At 38.9% G+C, this 23,233-nt stretch overlaps 2 protein-coding genes across 3 annotated transcripts; one reads left to right on the top strand and one right to left on the bottom strand.

Annotated features, from left to right (window-relative positions):
* Positions 1-3,772: 3,772 nt before the first annotated feature.
* Positions 3,773-9,013, bottom strand: LOC131793842 (galactose-3-O-sulfotransferase 2-like). 2 transcript variants are annotated; one of them, XM_059111337.2, is made up of 3 exons: positions 8,656-9,013; positions 6,657-6,881; positions 3,773-6,042 (listed from the first exon to the last, which is right to left on the bottom strand). In XM_059111337.2, the coding sequence occupies exons 1-3, from the start codon at positions 8,781-8,783 to the stop codon at positions 4,878-4,880; spliced, it is 1,518 nt and encodes a 505-aa protein (XP_058967320.2). In that variant the 5' UTR covers positions 8,784-9,013; the 3' UTR covers positions 3,773-4,877. The 2 variants fall into 2 exon arrangements, with proteins under 2 accessions (XP_058967320.2, XP_058967319.2); XM_059111336.2 differs by having other exon boundaries at positions 8,608-9,012.
* A 6,725-nt stretch (positions 9,014-15,738) lies between these two features.
* Positions 15,739-22,884, top strand: LOC131793839 (uncharacterized). Its single transcript, XM_059111329.2, has 9 exons — positions 15,739-16,601; positions 17,102-17,171; positions 17,924-18,004; positions 18,414-18,507; positions 18,792-19,025; positions 19,849-20,952; positions 21,155-21,377; positions 21,800-21,910; positions 22,583-22,884. The coding sequence occupies exons 1-9, from the start codon at positions 15,930-15,932 to the stop codon at positions 22,847-22,849; spliced, it is 2,856 nt and encodes a 951-aa protein (XP_058967312.2). The 5' UTR covers positions 15,739-15,929; the 3' UTR covers positions 22,850-22,884.
* The last annotated feature ends 349 nt before the right edge of the window (positions 22,885-23,233 follow it).

The raw sequence follows: 23,233 nt of genomic DNA, 5'->3' as shown, positions 1-23,233 counted from the left end.
AATCATCGTGCCTAGTGAAACAGCTGATTCTATCGTCAAAATTTAGCTTTTGGTTTGCTAAGGGAATAACTGTATAGCAACGAAACTCTAGAGCATTGACCAAGGGGAACCTTCGCCGCACTTGGTGCGAAGGAATAAATTGTTATGGCAACAGAAACGAACACAGCTACCCATTCTTGACATAAATTTCGCCATAGAGAACAAAACACAAACGTAACAAACTAAACATTTATTAACGGGAGTCTTTTTGTTTTAATCTTGACCTGAACACCGCGGGCGAGAAACCGCTTTTGTCACTCTTTGTGGAAATCTCCTTCGTAGAGCTAAACCGTACTTGCAACTTCTTGTAGATTTCTTCCCTACTACTTGGGTACGATGCATCACAACTCTCGGTAGAGCCTGCTGATGGTAGGTGGACATCGCTATCAGACATCATTTCAAGGTATTTCAACGCAGACTAATACAAAATTACAAGAGATGTGAGAGGTGTCAACTGAGAGTTTTCACATTTTTCTACGTCATCACCCGCTAATTCGTTACCGGTCCATGGGACACTTTTTTAAAGACAAAATAAGAGCGCTTAAGGGCCCGAAAAAACCGAGTTTTTAGCTCATTTATGCTGAAAGCAATGAATGAGGTATTGTGGTGAAGCAGATGTTGACGGAAGTTGTCCACCGTGGACGGAAATTGTACTCCGTAGCCGGAAGTTGCATTGTGGACCGTGAACGAAAGAAGTCTCGCATCCTACCCCTTCCCATTTAATAAAAAGTCAAAATTAATTTCGATGAAGCTCAGAAACTTACTGCACGTGGAAAGAAATAAAATGTTTGTATGGTTTGATAAAAATAATGACCTCAAATCACATTTCCGAGCTTATAAAAATGCAACTTGAATTGAGAAGCCGAAATGTTCACACCTAGGGGACCCGTAGTGGGTTCATTTCAACACACGCTGTGACCACGCAGAAGGGTATCAGAGGCAGCCGTATTGTTAAGCCGCGTATTTGGGTTCATCTTCAGTTGGTATAAAGTAATCATAGCTCTATCATTGTGCTGGTTTTCGGGAGCTCCTCAACGTACAGTCTACACATCAATAATAGCGGCCAAGGCTCGCTCGAACAAAAACCATAATACCAATGCGGTCAGTACAAAATGAAGACTGCAGACTGCAGACAGAGTACAAAATGTACACCAGGTACAAAATACAGATCGCAGACCGGGTAAAGAATGCAGACTGAGAATTTATACTGTCTTTTCGTCTGATACGTGATAACATGTCATCTTACAACTTACCGAGCGTCACGCAGTCAATAGTCCGTTTTACAGTTGTGTGTTTGGTTGCCAAGCCTTTGAACAGGAATGAGGCTAAGGGTGACCTTGTTATGATACAAACCTTGCTGCTTTTCAAATGCAAATTACTTTGTTATCCTGCAAACTAGATACTGGTCTCTATCACAACAAGGTCACTTTCAGCCTCACTCCAAATCAAAGGCTTGGTAACTAAGCACACAATTGTAAAATGGCCTATTTTCCGCGATCTTTTGCACTTATGTGGAATATTCCTCGCCCGTTTCTCGATCACAATCGTGCTTAATATAATTTCAAGCCTTCATATAGTATTCTCACTTTGCGCACGAGTTGGTTGGTGTGATGTCTGGACAGAATTTACCAACTTAATAAAAGTAGATGTAGATCACGGTAGATGTAGATGTAAATGAGACGCCACTATCGAATATTTAACACGCGCAATATTCGAGAAACAATTGACAGCTTTGCACTTGGTCCATACGTTTTATCTTTTTAACCGATATGAGGTTATTTTGTTGACAAAAATGCGAACCGAGACCAAAACTGTTCCTTCGATTTGATACATTTTCAACGTTCAGGAGTGTACATACACTGATTTTCACATATGTGCCTTGTATTGTTACTGACTTACACGAGGAACCAGCGAATTTTTATAGGGAAAAGCGAAGCGTTGCTTTCGTGACTAGCCATTTGTTTACTTCTCTGGTGGTTTTATCTCTCATCGGTTTGGTGACTACGCAAATATTAATATGTGAAAATCAGATTATATGGAGGCTTGAAATCCTATTAAGAACGATTGTGGCCGCTTTGTTAAAAACCAAATGCAATGGCCGCTTTGTTTAAAACAAAAGATATCAAGAAACGGGCAAGGAATATTTCACAATTGTGCAAATGATCGTGAAACATGAGGGTTACTAATATTTTGCTACTAGAGCAACATTTACTGCCTAATTATGCCCACCTAGCCCATTTTCGGCCCCACAAACACACACACACACCAACAAAAAGGACTCTGTCTGCCTTATGACCTACTTAATGCAATGTTGTTGAAAAATTCCAAACAAAGTTTTGTTCACAGGTCATACAAATGTCAACTTTACTATAACAACGGCCGATAGCAAGTGGGTAGAGATTCAATAATTGCCATTTGCTAACTTCTCCAAAGGCGTATGTCAAAATTTTGTAACTTGTGTTTGGCGAGGTTGGTGCGTGGGAGGACCGATGTCTTTTGTTTAAATTTTCAGCTGTGTACAGAAGTTTAAATTTAGTCGCATTTCCTTTATGATAAAAGGCTTCGAATTTAAATTAGTTGACAGTTTTTTTTGGAATTAAAACTTTTTGTCTAAACATTTAGGGCAACGCAGAAATTGTGCAGATAGATGGCCGAGTTAAGACGCAGTCAGAATCTTGTAGTTTCCATGGAAGACATTGTAAATGAAAAGGGTCATGGAATTTCCCGAACTAGAAATAAGGATTGCAGGCCAGGAATCTGCCACGCGGCTGAAAGATAAACAGTTACTGCAGATGCTAGTATTTTTTCGCCATCACCAGAGATGTGGGTACTGAACCACTCGGCCATATCAAATGCGCTGTCAATCAATTGCCTACGACGTATCTGATTGGTTCACACATAAGGTGTGATGCATGAGGTCGCGTGTCCTTCGGAAAAACCCCCTTGTTAGTTTGCTGTAAGTTTGGTGTTTGCAAAGGCCCAAAACAAGCTTACACACGGTCAGTTACTTTTAGGTACATTTAAAGATACATTTTAAAAAGTGTGTCCTCAAACCTGAGCCGAGTTTGGGATCAAATTTAACGAAATTTCGCACAAAAGCAAACTTGTGTTGGAACTTGAATAAAGGGGTAAGTTTCTAAAGAAACTGTGGTGCTGCGTCGGTGAGAGAGTATAACAAGGTAATTTGTGATTATCAACCGAGTTGATAACGTTAATTGGGCACTGTAAAGAGTTTTAAAGCTCATGTTTTGAGCGTTAGCCTTGACGAACAGCTAACGCTCGAAACGTCAGCTTTGAAACTCTTAACGGTGCCGGCCAGTTTACGTTATCAACTCAGTTGATAATACCAAATTACCTTGTGTTGAAAGTTGCCTGCCGCCCACAAATTGAAGTACGTAGCGCTTGTATTCAGGCAGAAATCTAAAATTGAATTCGCATCTGTCAAGAGTCAGTTTGACTTATTTACATACAATATGATGTCGTCGAATGCAACTTGACAATATCTGCAAAACGGAACCGAATATTTAAGGTTTTAGACGGACAAAACTCCCCAAAGAAATAAAATACTCTTCCCCAAATATTTTCAATAATGAGAGTATAATATTCAGCCAGAAAAATTATGTCACGGTACAACTACGTATATCGTCGCGTGTTTCCTGGCGATGGTGACTACGTAATTCCACGGTGCACAGCTGTTAAAGCTAAATGAAATTCAGCGTTCAAAATGCTTCCAGTCATTTTATTTTCAAAGTTAGAGCAAAAACAGTCTTCTTTGTTTACAAAACATGTCTACAGTATGATAAATATACACTTTAAGTACGGGAAATTACAGGGTTTTCAGCAAGAACAGATAAGGGGTTAGTCGTGGCCAACAGAAGGAAGGAAGAGAAGATACCATAGAAAATTGACTGCCAATTAACTGCCAATTTGGGGTGGGGGGGGTGGGGGTGGGGGTCGTAAGAGTAGTACAGAGCCTTATGGGGGATCGGGTAATTTTGTTGTAACATGACCAAAGTCCTCCGATCTCTCCACACCCAGGTGATAAATAAGAAATGGTCCCTAAAAATGAACGTTGACAACAGCGGTTCAGTGTTCGTCGCTTGAAGAGGAACTTCGTGCGATATTGTGCGATATTGTGATCGCCTGCTTTAAAGGTAAAAATCCTGCCAGGAAATATTTTAAAAAAAAGTCAAACTTGTCTATAAAGGAGAATGATTGCTCTTCATGTTCGAATCGACTCAAGCGCGCCGAACATGCCCCCTCATTTGCAGTGAAGTTCGGCTAACATGAAACATGAACAAAAAGAGCAGTATTGAGATTATGGTTTTTTTAACCTTTTCGGGCTCGGCCCTTCGTTATTGATAGACAAATGTTTCATCCTTTGCAAATTTATACGTTATGGTTTGGAATTTACATTAACATAAAAACCTTTATGTGCGCAAACGGCCTAAACGAAAGGGTATTCGTCTAAATCCTAGTGTAGGAATAAGACCAAGGAAAGAAAGCCTTGAACCGAAAAAATGGGAGAAACCTGCTTGATTTCGCTGCTGCGCTGCATATATTTTGATCCAGCGTTACACAAACCACCAGCAACGCAGCTTTTGTCTCTTTTCCATTACGGTAAGAGCGTGTTTACGCACATGTGCGGTTCAATTGCATGGCCACAGGTGCCAATTAGACATATTTTAGATCCATCACTTGTATACAAACACCTTGTGATTATGATGAGTTTACTTAGTTCACGTGCGGCCAGAAACGCTCTCTCTTGATAGACAACGAAAATTTTCCTTTCCCTGGGATCGTCCACTAATGCCTTTAGACGAAGTTCTATGCGGTTGCTACGGCCTCGCCTTTGGAACAGGATTTCCCGCTTTAATTTGCAACTGTTTGCTTTGAAACGCACGAATTCTTTGACTTATGGTGTTTTCAGCCGATGTATGAGGTGCTTTTCCTGCAGCTCTTAGTTGCTTCTGATACTCTGAGTGAGGGTTCAGCTTCCGGCGGAAATAATTAATGTAGTCTATTTCGTTTGTAAGCAGCTTTTCACATAGGTATCTGTTGAAACGTGAAACGCCATTGTTTAGCTTAAAACCTCGTATTTTTCCACTCAGTCGAAACGCGGTTTCTGTCACTTCCTCAGGGGAAACACAGTCACGATACATCTCCAAATTTTTGCGCTTCAGTTCTGTAAGGTCTTCGTAAAATCCCCCCCCGTGCCGTTTGATTTTCTCCCAGAAAGTCTTGTTGAAGTGTTCGTAAAGTAACACATCGGCTCGGTTCCAGTTCCTTATCCTGCGCCTGAGTTGCGCAGAAATAAAGTTATGCGACGTATTATTACCGTACTTTCGTTGATTCTGTTTGATGTAAATAACATCGTCTAAATCCCAGCAGAATTCACGCTTAAGAAGAACTAGACTCTCGTCGAAATATTCCATGATAAGAACCAGTGAAAATTCCTTCTCAATATTTGCGATAGCGTTGCGAAGTTCACTGTCTTTCCTGCTGCCCATTAATGACGAGAAACCTAAATCAAAGAACATTCCATTTCTCACCAAATTGATCGATTCAGGAAGGGATTTCACCCTTTTTGTTAAGTTTTGAAGGTGTCCATAAGGATTTTTCAGAAAAACTTCCATTGGATTTGGAAACTTCGGCAAATTAAAATCACGATACAGTTCCATGTAGTTGAATGTAGACTCAAACTGATTAACCGGGTCACGCAAAATCGTAATATACTTTGTGTCGCTGCGCATTACAATATCCATTGCAGGTCTATTGTATCGAGCGTGGTTACATAGGATATGAGCTGGTTGTCCGTTCAATCGAAACATGTCCACATTCCTCCAATTGAAGTAACCTGGCCAACCAAAGCGGTACAGATGTTCCCTTGGAAGTGCTATGCTTAGTTCTCTGAGGTCTGCATAACGATTTAGGATATTTGTGAGAGTGCTGCTTCCGGTTTTATGGGTTTTGAGGAAGGCAACACTTTTGTGAGGCGTGCAGCTGTTGGGAGAACAACGGAAGTTTAAGATGGACTTCACTACCTCAACAAACTGATACTTGTCGGAAATGAGACTAACAAGTCTGCTATGTTCCGAAACTACACGTTTTATTTTTTAAAATCAACTTGATCTTCCTCACACTGTTCAGGTCTCACGCTCTGGTCTCTCTCATTATATATATATATATATATATATATATATATATATACATATATATAATCCTATTGTTAAATCATCTGTCATCTTATCGCAAAAAATAAACCGGAACTCAATTAACGTTGAATAATCTCTGACATACTGAAGGTAGGACATGATCTACATCGCAAGTGAATTCATAATGAGACAAACAGCAACACCTCATAATCACTGTCTTTGACCTCGATAAATAGCACTGAGCTTTTCCAAAGATAAGAATTTAATAAAAGGATACTATGAACAAAAGATTGAAGAAAGAGCTCAGGTAGAATCTTCAAGGAGTAAGAGACTAACTCGAGGGAACTTTTATCTCATTTTAGTGCTTTTTCTGTAAACAATGGGGGTTTTGTGTGCATTTTAGCATGGTTCCTTGTCTCTCTTACTACTCCTTTGCAAGGTGTCTCACTGACAGATATCTACCTTAATTCGTCGTATTTCACGAGGCTTTCTTCTGTAGACGTTTCTTGGATATCATCCTCCTCTTCTACAGCCAACTCTCTAGATTGTCCGTTTGTACTGTTCAGTAATTCTTCTATTTCGCGATCAACAGCCCTAACACTCTTTGATTCAGCGTCATCCTCCTGAGGTTCCGTTGAAGAAGACGACTGGCTTATGTCGTTGCTTGCTGCTTGCACGTAACGGTTTCTGCAAAATCAAAAGTTTGGCATGAATGATAAATTCCAGTCTCTACTTAACACTTTACACTCTAACATCAGTATCTATATTCTCCTGACTCTTCTCTACACTTTGATACTGACAAGGAGAATTTGTTTAAACAATCTAAGCTTCTCAGGTTGGTGATCATTACCTTGTTCTGATGATCTTAATGAATGTTCAGAATTAATTCTGTAAGGAGAAGTTAGATGCTGGTCAATCTAAGGGTTTAAGGGTTTTATCTTGTGACAAATTCGTTTGTTACAAGATACTCACTGAGAGAAGGAATTCAACCCATTAACCCTTTAACCCCTAAGAGTGACTCACATCTAATTTCTCCTTACAACATCACCCTTGAATCAAACATTAAGGTCATGAGAATAAAGGAGATGATCACCAACTTAGGAAGCTCTTTATTGTAGAACAAATTCTCCTTGTCAGAACCCTAGGAAGTGTCCAGGGAGTCAGTAGTATGGAGAATATGCATACTGATGTTATGGAGTTAAGGGTTAACCTCCCATACTAAGTAAAAGCAAACTCTTGCCGTAGGCTGATGAGGTGGTTCACAGCCGGATTCACAGCCGTTATTTATGCTTTGCTTATGATAATAAAGTATCAGTTAGGCTGACCAAAAAAGTCGAAAAAATTTCAAACTTCAAATTTGGAAAACCTCATCCAGAAATCCCACTGACTCTCTAAGTTTTCTTTCCTCGCTCTCGAGAAGTGCGAAATGAGTGCACAAATTTATTTCTTCGTTTTATATCCCTCGTTATTTCTTTAGGATGCGAATATATTCCCTCCTACTCAACAGACTGTCAGGCTTAAAGACAGACCTTCCCTTAATAATCGGATAAATGAAGTACCGTGCGTGGAGAAATTTACCCAGGGAAGGGGAATGGGAACAAGTTCCCGAACGATCAAAGATGGCAGAAAGAACTCGTGATTTTCACAACGTGACCAACCAGTGAAAGTAACAGAACGTTGAGACACAATCAAATCATCACCGATATCCCAAAGTATCACCATCGTTCCAAGGTATCCAGCGGTTAATTGGAATGTTTAAAGGAAGGCAATATATGACGTGACAGCTGGACAATAAATTCGGAACTTTGTAGGCGAATTGTCAATCAAAGTTTCTTAGATTAAAACATGGCAGCCACACTCTGCTCAGTCTGGTCACAATCGACAGACTGTCTGTTACGCACAGAATAAGCGATGAGGCAGGGAAACTTTCGATTCATTTGTACCTGATCTCTTTGCACCGCCTTTTTGTTTCCCGATGCATTCACTTTGAAGCGAGCAGCCATTAGGTTGAAGCAGGTTTACAATCATATGAAATCGAACTGATCATATGTGACCCTCAAAATGTCTTTCGGTTTTAAGCAGCTGAACGACCTGAAGCTCTACTGCAGAACCGTGACAAGTAATATAACTGATAGGACTAGGGAAATTCGCAACATTGAACGAAGCAAACTAAATTAACGAAAATCAATTAAAGGAAGGCATTTGCTGATACGAAGCATACCATGTCTATAGGAATTCGCTGCGCACATGTCGTCAGAAATACGACGCATATTATTTACAATCTTTTACTACAGTGACTTGTTTTTACTTTCCTATTCTTATTTTGGTATCATTGTCTTCGTATTCCTTTCACCAAATCGGTGTTTAAAACCTAAATGGCGTTAATATATGAAATAAGGAGGGAGTTACTCACTCAGTGGACGTGGACGGATTGAGTTTTGCGCGAAGAAATTCTGCGTACCTTGAAAACGTCTTGGACGGAAAGTGGATCAGATTCCTTTCCTTGATTTTTGGAAGCAGTAATGTGGCGATAAAGCACATAAAGCTTAAACCAAGAAAACTAAAAAACAAGAAGCGCTGAAACCTCATTATTTTGTTCCTCCTAAACAGCTAAGACAGGAATTGTCATTGCTGGCGGCGAGATTATCCGGGGTCGGATTTCATCCAAATACGCGCTCTTTGTTTCTGTTCTCTGTCACACGCAACATGGAGTAAAAGCAAATAAAAGCGACTGGTTCAAAGATTCCTGTGATTTCCCTGTTCAATAAGTCACCGGTTCATCTGCAAGTACCTGCTGATTTCAACTCATACGGGAAAAGCGCTTTAATTTAGCGAAACCAAACTCTTTATGGTTGGTATAATTAATTTTAAATTGAAAGCTCTCAGGTTATTTTAAACCATAGACGTGCCACAGTCACATAAGTGAAAGATAGTGGGTATCACAATACCCGCGCAGACTCCGTTGGATTCTTGCTAAACCCAAAGTCAATACAGGTGATGGATGTAGAATTTTTCTGATTGAAAGTTTTTTCTGATAGAAATGGATTCATTGGGACTAAGAAGTATTGCGCCATCCCTTTCAGCGGTGAATTCAATTGGCGGAAAAAGCCTTTGAAGGTACCGCTGATACGGCCTGTGTGGAGCTGTCTTTCCACATGGGAAAATACAGCTCTGTCAGCTAAACTCTCGGTCGAATCCTGGTGGGAGCAATTGTTATTATTCGATACTTTTGTAATCGGGACTTCTATTGTTGGTTGATATGTAACTCCGCTAAAGATATGACCTCAATGGGGCTTGAAGCTCAGCCTTGCTGTGGCTTGGAACTCAGCTTTCTCTCCATCTCTCCTCACCCATGCCATTATTTTCTTGTCGTTCCATATCGTCCTATGGCTTGGCGTGACTCCCGCATAGTTCTAAAAACTACTTCGCAAGCTGGAAGATCAGGGGAAAGAGATTGACTCAATAATTGAATCCAAACAAAAATAGCTTGTGATAACTGATTGGAAAGTTTACTCTAGCAAATGGATAGAAAAACTAGAATGCACAGAAGGACTAGTATAAAAATCTCCCAAGCGGTCAGGTTGGCTAAGATAATATTCATAACTTCATAACTTTCAAGGCGATCAACACGCCAGCTTGTCAGCGGTATTTTCAGCAGCTAATGATGTTCGTTTATATATTTACAGATTTTCGAGGATAGCAAATGTTTTCTTCTTCAGATTTACTGTAAGATGTCATACAGATGTATGACACTGTGAGTATCAGTCTCGGTTCAAATTATATTCTTTAAAGCGTGACTGATAGTTTCAGTTTGGAAAATGAGCCAAAATTGAAAGAAACGACGGCAAACGACCTCGAGTTACGGTATCACAGTTCAATTGAAGGACCTTGAAGGGTGTACCTCGTGAGACGATTAAGTCGGTGAAACATTACGCCAGAAACGTATGGGCTTTTCTTGCATCTTCTCTCGATGTCTTCAGGTATGACTGCCCCCTCCACCAATTTTTCCTTACGTGTAAACCTTCTCTGATAAGCGTAGAAAATTAAAAAGAAAAGTCACTTTTAACTCATGTTTGAACCTGATATTTTTAACTTCTCCTCTTTCGACTCCTCTGGCTGGAAATACGCGACTTCCTTTTCAGACCTTTCTGTTATTTAATTCGGTAACCTCTGCTGTAACTGCATATGTCAGTGTCTTTAAACAAACTGTCCATGATCCTGGCAACTCTAGCGACTGAAATACGAAATTTGTCCACCATCTGTTTCTTGCGCTGCGAAAGTTTGATTTAAATGAAGACAAGGTAGAACTAGAATATCATATTTCAAACTTAATAATGAAGAGAGACGAATAGGTTTCAATTATGAAGATATTTGGAGGAACCTTGGAAAAATACAAGCATTCAATTTTACATTACAGAAATTGATGCCAAACATTAATCAAATTTTCTCTTTAGTTTAAAGAGGTTGTAAAGTTATTGATGGTAGCCTCTCACAATAGCAAATAAATGAATTTCCTTGAAGGTAGAGTTGTCATACTTGGGCTAGGTAATTCATACTTATTCTTATAATGTTCTTATAAGCTAGTTTCAGGATGGATACAATATTTTATGACATAAATTTGATGCATAGGCTGTGCACAAAACTTTAATTTGACTATACTTTTTTGAGCCAATACAAATCCCTACTCATTATAAATGTGGGGAATAGGTCAGGAGAGAACTTCATGTGTCATACATCTGCTAGATTTCATGTACATATAACTATATAAAAGTCTTAAAAAGACATAACTGATATTAGGAGATCTTGGAATATTTAAAAGAATATAAAATTTGGTTGAAAAACTAGGATTTATCCTAGAACAGATAAACAAGATTCTTAGAAACAGAAATGTGTGCTGTCTAATGAAAAAGCAAGGGAAAATTTTTTGCAACACCTATGTGTACCATTATGTACATAGTAAAGACATTCAAAGTAGTCACAATTGCAGCTTTAATGTTGAAAACACAAGACAAATGCAGATTTCCTATATTTTAAGCCTGCCATGACCTCAAAAATTTGATACACACCTCAAGAGGAGAACAAATAAATATCAAGTTGCCATTTATTCAATTTGGGTCAGTCAGGTACAATTAACAAAAAAAAAAAAAAGAGTGAGAATTGGTAGTTAACCACAGCTCTGGGTCTGCCATTAAATTTTAATCTTTAGAGAGTGCTTTAATAGTAGCAATTTGCTCATGTACAACAGAACTATCTACTTCTAATTTCCCAATGGACTGCTTTGTGAAAACTTAATGCAAATTTCATTTAACAGCATGTTGGGGAAGTAGCCTTCCCCCCTAACCAGTCATCAATTATTTTAAGGGTATGGAGTCAACGACTCTTTAGGTGGTAAGAAGGCAAGTACCAGTATTCCTTTCTTCATTTAAAAAAGTACAGAGGTTATCAGTGAACAATGAGAAAGAATGAGACTGGTGATGACTATGCTATTTGTACAAATATCCAGTGGAGGATAATAAGTGGGAATGGTCTACACAGCTCTCTTAAATAACTTTTAACTTAAAAAGCCAGGGCACCTATAATCTTGCCTTGTGCATTACATGGATGCCAATTTAAACTTCATGCATCAAAACATTCAAAAGGTACCCTTCATCTATGTGCCTAGAGGCTAAACAGTAGATGGAAGGAGGCAGGTCAAAGTAAAACATGAATTAAAGGAGGAAGATTCCCATTAATTCAATTCCTAATTAAAGGAGGATCCTTGCTTTTCCACCTTTTAAAACTCACATATCTGGTGACTTACTCCTTATATCAATATTTAGTTTGGGTATCAGCCTTTGTAAGAACACCTTGCTTAATTGAAAGCTTCAAAACAAAACACAAGATATTAATAAATTTAATCTTACCCAGAATAATTGTAGAACCCAAAATCTAACTAACTTGCAGTTGAATAGGAAAAACGTCAATGTATTTTTACAGCTACTTTCATTCTATATATCACACACCAATCTCACATCTCACATATTCATTCTATATATCACACACCAATCTCACATCTCACATATTCATTCTATATATCACACACCAATCTCACATCTCACATATTCATTCTATATATCACACACCAATCTCACATCTCACATATTCATTCTATATATCACACACCAATAGCCACTTCAGGGTGATTTTTTGATGTTTTTTCCTTTTTCTTGCAGCTATCTAGTTTTTGTATCTGTCTTTTACAAGCTGAAATCCGAGAAAAGTCAAGTCCACGCTGGTAATTTGACACATTGTGGGAAAATCCTATAACTAATTAAATGTTGTTTGATCAAAAGCATAAAAGGCAATGGAGGAAAGTAGCTAGCACAATTAAAGTTTCCTTAAGTATTCTGTGATCTTTTTTCTCTCAAATGATAAAGTTTATAATTTCACTGTCTTCTATTCTTTTGTTTCTTTGCTTTCCTAAAAATCTTAACTATTGTTGCTAAGAAATGTAAAGAGCAAATAAAATGTGAACAGTTAAGAAAGACATTATGTTGTTAGATTCATACATGTAGAGTACTGCTTGAATAAATCATTGCAATATGTGCAAGTGCATAGTAAACAAAATTCAATTTATCACCTTGGAGAGTGCCTTGTGTACACAAAATTTTAAGTTCAGTGCTTTTTGTAGCTTTCTGGGCAACAACAATCAACAGAGAACAACAGCTATACTGAACATTTTTTGAAGACACCTCTATAATGGTAAGTATACACAACTAAAATGAATCAGTGAAGCATGCCAAACAGGTCTGATTGTCATTTTGCTTTTCATTAATTCCAAACAGATTATTTTGAGCATTCTTTGCAGGGTTGATAACAATCCACTCAAAGTTTTCAAATTTGTCAACAGCTTGAGATTGAAGTAAAATTTACCTGTATTGTTTACAACAAGAGTTATGAGAGGGTTTAAAGAATTTGCTTCCTTATCAAGGAAGTAACTTCCTTATCACAACTCTAAATGTGCTTTTGGGGTACATATATCAGGATATTTGCAAAGATAAATCCGCGGCAAACTTCCTCGTTAAGTTTGTTTCCAAAAAGCAACACTTTAATCTTGATCGATAACTAGACGCCATCTTCGATAGGTGAGCTTTAACGTTGTATATCGTCCATCCAAGTGTCCACTTCGTGGCACGTTAAAGATCTTTTCCCAAATTTAATTTTGGAGGGTGCATCTGGAACGCTGACAGCTTAAAAAAAGGTTTTGTTTGTCTTTGAAAATGGCGACCAACTTTTTTCCTCTTGGCTACCACTTTGAAGAATTAAGGAGCCAAGTGGCTATCAGAAAAAAAAATTAATTTCACGCCCTGTATATGGATTTATCGTTCTTAATCATCAATAGAATTAGATTAGCTGGATTGGTGTAACTAGATTAACTTAAAAATAAAATATCCAATCAGGTTACATAAATGGTTCATGAATTGCTTACACCGTTCGCTGTTATTTGGAAATATTCTAACCAAAAAATAATTAGTGAGATAACTTCCTTTCTCTTAACACCACGACTTCATCAAACATTCCAAACGATAGGACAAGAAATGATTTGGTGAATACTAGCCCGCGTTGCTGGCGCTCTGCGATTTTGCGGGCGGAGAGAAAAATTTTTCTCTCCGTTCCCAAAATCGCAGACCGCCAGCAACGCAGGCTGGGTGAATACAAACACCTGAAATGTTCGATGCGAGCGATGAACTGGCTCTAAAGGCTTGTAAACCACGAATGCCAAATAATTTTACCGAAACGTCATTTCATTTTTTTGCCTTCATCAAAACAGCAATGAATTATAACGTGGAACTAGTATGAAACATCTGGAATTTTTCTGGGCCTTATTGTAGGGGAAAACTCAGATAAAACTCAACTTAACTCCTCCTTTCTCTGCTCCTCTGCGGTTTGCTTTCTCTTTGTTGTTCACCTATTTTCAGTCTGTTATCTGGAGCTCTTTGTATTTCTTTTTAACGTTGCTTTTCGATAGATATTCGCCTTTTCACATTAGCCTCTTCAAGTTCTCTTTGGCGTTCCTTTTGCCGTGTTTCTGCCTACTTTGTCACGTTGTTTCTCTCTCTCTTTCGCATTTTCTCGACTCGCTCGCACCTTTTACTTCTTTCTCTCTCTCTCGATTCTATTCCCACACAAACTCTTTCACAAGAAACTTAAAATAAAATGATTTCTTCCGGGTGACATAGCTTTAGCTCTGGGTATTGTTGCTTTGCAAGTTAATTAGAAATTGCAAACTACTGAGAATCAATATCATTATTGTTAATGTTTTAAACAAAAACCTAGTCGGAATGAGTTCCCGCTCCAGACGCGGATTGCAAATTCTTTGCTTGTGCAGCTTCACATTTACAAGCCCACGTGAACCCCGCGTGCAATGGTGAACTAAGTACCCGCGGTGCGCTGTACCGAACTTTGTACCCGGCATTTTTGGCGCACTCTGGCGCGCACGAATGATATTTCCAAGTTACGCACGTAATCGTGCATGCGCAATACGTTCTCTGTTTCTCTTACGTGATGGCTAGATTTGAGCCTGCAATTCAGTTGGCTGCGCATGCTAAAATTAGTACCTTGTACGTACGGTAATACCTTGCCAAATTTTCTCGGCTTGATGGGTTACTATTATTTTCTAAGTGTTTGGGGTTACTCTGCACGCGCTTCGCGAGATGCGAGCTCCGCTATAATTATAATATAAAGCAGGCAGTTGATGAGAATTAAGTACAATATCAATTAGGACATTATCAGCTGATCCAATACCAAATTCTCGGAATTAGCGTCATAAGAATTGCATGGCAGACAGTAAAGATAATAACCAATAAGATTTGGTACAACTTTTGAAGTAGGGCCGGGTGACAGAATATTGCGTGACATAATTGATATGACAATTTCACTTTGCAGTGAGGATTTGATGAATAATTTCCGATGATTTTCTGTTTGAAAGACAAGTCTTCAGTAAAAACTGGTAATTGTTTCCCTTCCTAATAATAATAGAATAATAACTACAACTCGTTTAAAATTATTTTTAAGATGTAAATTTTAAAACTGCGATTGTGTCACCTTTAGTTTCTTAACCGCTTCTATGAACAACCAAACAAAAAGTTTACGTGTTTATCATCCAAATTGTATAATTTTTATTTGGAAATACAAAGTCATTTTCATATCATGGAATTGTCTACAATGACCTCTTTTGAAATTGTCAAAGTGCAAACATAGCATATCTGCGAAATAAGTATCCCAATTTCGCACCTTTCGGACACTCGACTGCTCTAATTTGCATCCGTGAAGGGAGATTTCTCATATGTCGCATCTCGCTTTCACTGTCAAAAGGATGGCATTTCCACCATTGACATCAACGGTAAACTTGCTAATGGTTGTACCAATTAAGCTGAGTAAAGTTTTTTGACAAGAAGGCAGTGCTCACTGATTTTATTGACAAGAATATGATGATTAACATTACTGAGCGTTACACCTGCTAGGGAAAAGTTAATTTACATAACTTTTCGCTTTCATGGCTACGTGGTTTGTTTATGGTCAAGCCATAACAAAACGAATCGGAGTTTAAAACCTTAGTGTTGATCGCTAAGGAGAAACGATAAATGTGACATCTAAAACGAGAAAGAACGCTCGCAGATTATAATCAAGAAAGGGCGAAATGAAGGCTACCCGTTGTTCCTTCTTTGCGAAAGTGCCATTTAAAAAATATCCATAATGCCAACTTTGCGCGAATCAGGGCCGAACATTTCAGTTCTCAATCTACCACCCGTTTTCAACAAGAGACTTTTCAAAGCACAAGCTGGAATTGTACTTACAGACGATACATTGGAAATCTTACGGCGACGTTCCACCGCTCGACGATCGGCCGAGGAACTACATGTCATAAAACCAGTTGTCGCGGCGCTGAAAGAAATTCACAAAGGTCTTCAATTTATTAAGGAAGCACTCTGCCATGTTGTTACGTACCAAAAAATTGAGGCTGGTGTTGAAATCAGTAAGCAACAAGGAGAGAGTTGTCTTTCGTGTTACTATATTTTGAGCGGATCAGTGGAGGCTAAATATGATATTAACAACGGCTCATCTGGTGATCCTGCGGCGGCTGAAAAGTCTTATGACTGTGAGATAACCTATACGCACGTGGCTGGTGAATATCTTGGTCTTGTGTCGGGAGATGGAAGAGAGTTTGATCTTCCTCCGCCAGACAGTATACGAAGCGTGGAAGTCACTGAATTCTTGCGAGTCGACCGTGACCGATTTCACAGCTCCGTTAAGCGAGTTCAGAATCGCTATGTTCAAGAAATTGATATGTTTATTGAGGAAGTCGCCGCTTTGAAAGCTCTGCCTTCGGAGGAGAAGAGGAAATTAGTTGGTTTGATGGCAAGGCAGGTACGTAATGATTTTACAAATTTCGGATATTTCTATATTTATTTTGATTTTAAATTCTTGTTTTCACAATTTTTCTTTTGGTTCGAATTCACTTGTGTAAATTTTTGGCTTATAGCGATGTTCAATTTTAGCTGCCAAGCTATCTCATTACGTAGTCAAAATAGACTCGGGAAACCACTGAGTATCTAAGGACGGAATGAAAATTAATGGGAAATAAATATTTGCATGTTAACATTTTACGTGTGATGTCCTTTATAATATATACGTCACATAAGAACACAATCATGTGCTAACCTGTCGACAAGAAATGACCATAAAAGTCTTATAATTTTCAAAGTCAGCATCAGCTTTCAAGGCTTATTTTAATAAGTCTAAGGCACATCACTTGAAATCAAAATAAATAAATTTTTTTAACCAGCGCTTGGCTTCCTCTTCTACGCCGCTGGGATTTTTAGCATAAAACATTACTGATATATCTATCATTTCATGGTGACCTGCAGGAATATTCCGCTGGAAAAGTCATTGTCAACCAAGGGGATCTTCCAGAGCATCTCTTTTTTGTTGCAAAAGGTAATACCATTTTGGTTCTTTTATCAATAAAACACGTCAATGAGACATATTCATCTGCCCAACTGTGTACAGACTGAGCAGAACATGCGTTACGCCCCGGTTGCAAGGTAGTTCGTGGCATTCCAACAGTTCGTTAAAGATTGCTTCGTTTGGGAAAATTGGCCATGTAGCTAAATTATAGTAGGCCAAGGTTTGATGATTAAATGTCGCCACTGAGACTATCGCTTATGGCTTTTTATGGTTTGTGCGCAAGGTAGCTATAGAAAATTTGTGACTTTGAAACACCCTCGACTCATAGAGGTCAAAATGAAATCGCCTCTTTACTGTCCCTTTCTAATTGCCTAACTAAAAAAAAGCCGCTCACAAGTGTATTCCGCAGGAATGAAGAGAAATATATATACATTCTCTTTTTCTCCACCATATCATTAACTTTTCCCGTCCATAGTGCGTCGGTTGGTACTATTTGCAGACTAGTGGTAACCTGATTGAAAAGCAAACGCGCACAATGCGAGTATTATCATCCTGTTACTTTATGTGCAACGAATCAGAAGTAAACCCAAGGTAACTGGGTGAGTCCTTTGTTGTCTTGCGGCCACCATCTGTTCAGTGCTTGAATTACACGCGATATTATGCCATTATAACCCCATTTGTTCTTTTCGCAGTAGAAACCAATCAATGTGTTGATAATTTGCCCCAGTAAAAGAGACTGCCGAGTGAGTCTGGAATATAACGAATATTCTCCTTTCAAACAGGGAGATGTCAGTACTACAGGAGTATTTTTATTGATGAAGTTAATCGTGGAGAAGTAGTCAAACTTGGACAAATAGAAAAGGGTATGTTGTGGCTTCTACTTCCATTTCCACAATTCCATTCCATGTCATAAATTCAAAATCAAAGTAATCACAAAGGTCATTCATAGGAAAGGAAAATACCTGTAGGAGCAAATGAAAACTCAAGGTAAAATTATCACAAAGGTCATTCATAAGAAAGGGAAATACCTGTAGGAGCCAATGAAAACTCAAGGTAAAATTATCAGACCCCCTTTAGGAAAAATAAAACGTGAACGACTAAGTCGTGATAAGTTTCAGTTTTGCGTCTGATTGGTTGAGAAAGTGACGCGGACTGACTGGACCAATCACAGACCGAAGTAAAGCAAAATTGCTTTCGACACTCAAACGAAAAGTGATTTTTCGCACGCTTCAATGAGAGCAGATACCTAACGCTGTTGTTAAAATCCTTTAGGTGAATTTTTCGGTGAATCCACCATTCTGGATTCCAGTCCTTGTTTCTGCAGTGTTGTAAGCATTGGTAATGTCACTTGTTTCCTGGTCAACAAGTAAGTTTCCGAGTGTTTTTTTGTTTATATACCTTTACCCAGTTAATTAATTCCCAAAACAATAACTAAAAATGTAAAACAGTCGACAGTCGAAAATACATGTTTAGAGTTCTCTGACGTAGTTAAACGTTCCGATCAGTAGCATAGAGTTGGTTCAAAATAATTTGTTGTAATTTACTGTCTCCCGAAAATAAAGCAACTTTGTAATTGTAATCTAGCTCATCACATAATCCACCAGTTTGTTGATTGAACTTCCCATACCACTCTCCTTTGTGACATCGTAGGTGGGCGTTGAAGACGAACGAGAGTATTATCCAAATGCTTCGTCAAAATCGCCGCTGTTTCTTCAATGACGACGACATTATGCATTACATCCGGGATAGTGATATCTGGCAGAGCTTCAAGCGGTGCACAATCACCAGTCTGCTAGAAATGGCGGGAAAATATCAAGCCACAATTGACAGGAGTGAGATGACACCAATTCTTTCTCGAGCTGTGGAATATGGAGATGCTAAAAGGTGACTGATTTTAAATTCACGCAATTGGGTCTTCCACGACTAGAATTTTTTGCCAGTTTTCCGTTTTAAAGTATAAGGAATGCCTTTCAACGAATCCGTTATTTCAACGGTGAGCGCGCTAGAATTTGGAAGAAGTCCGGTTCAAGACTTGGCCAGGCCCAGGCCGTTGTGTTGTGTTCTTGGGTGAGATACCAGGCTCCGGTTGTTCGAAAGATGGATAACGCTATCCACTGGATAAATCTCTATCCGTTGGGTAGCACAAAATGTTTTTTTAACACTTATCCCCTGCATAGCGATTTATCCGCTGGATAGCGTTATCCACACCTTGAACAACTGGGCCCAGGTGGATAGATGGGTATGCTGTGGGTAACCTGGGTCTAATTGTTCAAAGGATGGATAACGTTATCCAACGGATAAATCGCTATCCAGCGGATAAATGTTAACAAAACATACTCCACTATCTATCGGATAGAGATTTATCCAGTGGATAGAGTTATCCACCCTTCGACTTAGGCCTAGTTGGTTCATGCCACGACGACCGGGATGAGCTCCGCCGCCTTGTGCACCACTTTGCTTAAGTAAAGACTCAACCTTACTGTTGAGTCTTCCAAAGTAACTGTAAATGTAGAAGATAGGCTCCAGGAACAAGGCGGATAGAAAACGACCAAGCTCTCCTGTTTATATTTACATCTTTGACTTTACTTTCTGACGCGAAAAAGTCCTCCACTATATGGGGGGAAAACTTAAGATTTGCTTTGGTGAGGTCGGTTGGATATTATTCTCTCCAAAATAATAACGTTACGCACACATTTCATGTTTATAGGCATTATTTGAGAAAGCCAAATCACGACGACGAAGTACCCGGAGCCCCAAAGAAAGCTGAGCAGCTTTTCGTGCCTCCTCGGTCAAGGCGACGATCATCTGCCATCTTGACAAGCAGTGCTGCAGCAGTTGTTAAAGCCGTTTTATTGTTGAGAAGGAATTCCAAGAATGACACTGAAAGCAAAACTAATTTTCACTTTCCAGCCAAAAGAGCATTTGGAGACTTTAACAGACCCACGTTAGAAATGTCTAAACCAAGAAGTGCACCGGCGAGAGATCGTATGCCAAGATCACCAACATTGGGTCGTAGAGCAAAGAGTGTCAGAACACAACTAAGAAATGTCGCAGTACGTCCGCATACTAAAGGCTCTTTGTTTTCTTCTGCGAATGAAACATCCCTTTATGCTGAGCTTAAGGCTACAAAGAATAGTAGTACTTCAGGGAAGACAGGAAACGAAAAAAAGAAACACAAAGTGGGAAAAAGAGACAAGAAAAACAGGAAAGTAAAGTATGAATCCAAAGAAGATAACAATGGGAAAGGGTCTGTTGTTGAGGGCAGAAGAACGAACAATCCAAACGTTTTGCCCTCTGTTCCCATTGAAAAACCAGCCGTTCAAAAACCGAATGTGGTTGTGAAAGAAATCATAAACACAGGAATTCCGGGACGCCGTTTCTCTCCAAAAAGTTATCGAAGATTTGAGAGAAGTCTTTTTGATGTTTTGGATGACTCACCCAACTATGACCAGAGTTCGTCAGATGAAGAATCTGTTTCTCTTAGAAGTCCAGTTTTGAGTCCATGGAATGTTTCATTTGCTGCTAGTAAATGGATGAGTAATATTCGTCAGCGAAGGAAGAGTTCACCATCTTCAGGAGTGACTGAGGAAACAGGCCAGCCGCCGATTATAGTCATTGAGGATTGGTCACCAAATGAGGCCCTCGGTGAAAAAGCAAGTGATAAAACGGACTGTGGTCAGATGGCAACGAACAGAATAAAGTCACCAACGAAAAAGACGAGTCGTACACCAACACCTGTGCTTGATAACGTCACCGAGGAAAGTGAGGAAGATGTTAAGAAATATGAGAATGAACTTTTGCCTTCTCAAAGGTAAAGCTATGGCACGTGTGTTAGAATAAAGTTGCAAGCAATTTTTGAGGAGTAAAGAAAGAGTTTTGTTGTTCCCAGCCCTGAAGCAAATTTGCATAACACCGGTGTGAATTTCTTATACTATGAAATGACATTACTAATCATGAATGAAATAATAAAACCCAAACGAATTTTTTTATTGTTTGTTTTATGACATGTTTAGATGGTACACTCCAATTCACGAGGCACGTGACGCTTGCAAACAGCAATTAATTGATTTCAAGAAGGAGATTGAAAATTTGGAAGAACAGCGGAAGAAGTTAAAACGACTTCAGAAAAAGACAACAGAGGTGGAAGAGGAAGAAGAAAACAGCGACGAAGGTGTTAAGAAAGATACAGAGGACACGAAGACAAACGAGACCCCAGATAAAAACTCTTCAGGGGGGGTGAGGAATATCAATTTTTTTAGCTATGTCGACTAGAGACAATTAAAAACTGTTTTGAATCAGAAGTCCATATACCAGGTCCGTTTTGTAAGAAGATAGTTGTAGGCCATGGGTTATTAATAATCTATACAGGAGAACCGGCCAGGAAATAGTGTAAATGTATCAGAAGACGCACGGTTCACAGAATTTTGTTAACTTTTTGATCCCTAAGAGCGACTAGCATTTAATGTCTCCTTACATTGTCACCCCTGAATCATCAGACTTAAGGAAATGATCATCAACTAAAGATGCTCTTGATCGTTAAACAAATTCTCCTCGTCAGCACCTTAGGAAATCTATAGAGAACAGTATGGAGAATATGCATGCTGATGGTAGGGTGTAAATTAAGGGTCAAGTACGTTTGTTTTGTCTCTCTATCAAAGACACCTCGACCAGCAACAGGGAACTACCGCCACTTACGAAAACAAGTTTCCCTTAGCTCTGGCGTCGCTCATGCTGCTGTCGGAAGGCGTCGTGCAAGGACATTTACAGAGGTATCTGATGTCGGAGTAATCACTGACTTGCGAGAGAGTATGGTCATTCAATTTATCAACTAGCCTGAGTAAACGACCATTTAATTATGATACATGAAAATATAAACCAACAGACGAACAAATAACAAAGAAAGAGAAGAATGAGTAAGGGACCGTTCTCTATTGAATAATTATGTGATAGACAGAAAGACTGTTCGGCACTGGCATATGAGTGAGTGTTGTAACGCCGTCTGGTGAATTTCCATTTCCTCTGGCTGATATACCGCGTCTCAGAGCCTCAATAACAGTTTTCCTTGGCCTCTTGAGGGTGAATTTTCTGCTTGAATAATGACTACACAATTTAAATATCACCTGCCCTACTGATGCAAGACTTGATGATTTTAATGCGTCTCAAAATTTTCCTTTGTTTTAATCAGTAAATAAAATGGTTTTCAAGCAATGTACAATGATTACTCAAAAGGTTTTCATCTTTTGCATGGTTATCATGGCAACACTATTTTATTTTATTATTATTTTAGCTTCTATCATTCCCAAGTTTTTGTCAATTATCAATCTGCTATTTGTCTTTCGAGATACATAATTCTGGAGACTTTTAAGAAAATCTGTAATTAAGGTTCAGAGACAAAAAAATCAAGGTGACTTAATTCTTACTAAGTTAGTTTGAATCTTTAGGAACATCAGCGAAGTGGAGACCAGCTTCGAAGAACCCAGTCCCTCAGCCGTTTTCGCCTGATAAGCGTTTCTGCGCCAAATACCGCGTCAACATCCCAAACACTCGCAGCGACCCACCTGTCACAGGGCCAAGACTCAGAGACTCAACAATGGCAAATGCAACAAGCTCGTACGAGATCAAGCAGGATTGAGAAACGAAACCAGCTATTGCGAAGAAAGGTGGAAAGCCAAGAGAAAAACGTGAAAATGAAGAGACATTATCGATAATAATTAAATCCGAATAAATTATAAATAAATGTTATTTGCTACATTTGCACTCGCGTTGTGTTACTTTTTACAAATAAAAGTATTATGCAGAAGTAATGCAAACGAAATACGCGAATTTGGTTTTTTATTCCTGCGATCTCTCCTGGAAAGTTCTAGCGAAAGTTCGAGCTCCTTTCAGCGAAATTTTGCGTTTGCTGTATATATGAAGCTGTCCCCCGAAAAAACGAGATGAATCCGTTCTCGTTTGCGCAATTTTTTCTCAAAGTTTCATTGATTGAAATTTGCTTTGTCGGTAATGGAATAATAACGAGGAAAGATGTTTGAGCCGGAATTTACTTGAGGGTAAACCCCAGCTTACTTCATTTAGAGCCTTATCAAGCAAAA

This window comes from Pocillopora verrucosa, chromosome 9 (assembly GCF_036669915.1).
Source record: "Pocillopora verrucosa isolate sample1 chromosome 9, ASM3666991v2, whole genome shotgun sequence".
NCBI classification, from domain to species: domain Eukaryota; kingdom Metazoa; phylum Cnidaria; class Anthozoa; order Scleractinia; family Pocilloporidae; genus Pocillopora; species Pocillopora verrucosa.
The sequence above is the reverse complement of the archived record's forward strand: the minus strand, read 5'-3'. Positions and strand labels throughout refer to the sequence as shown.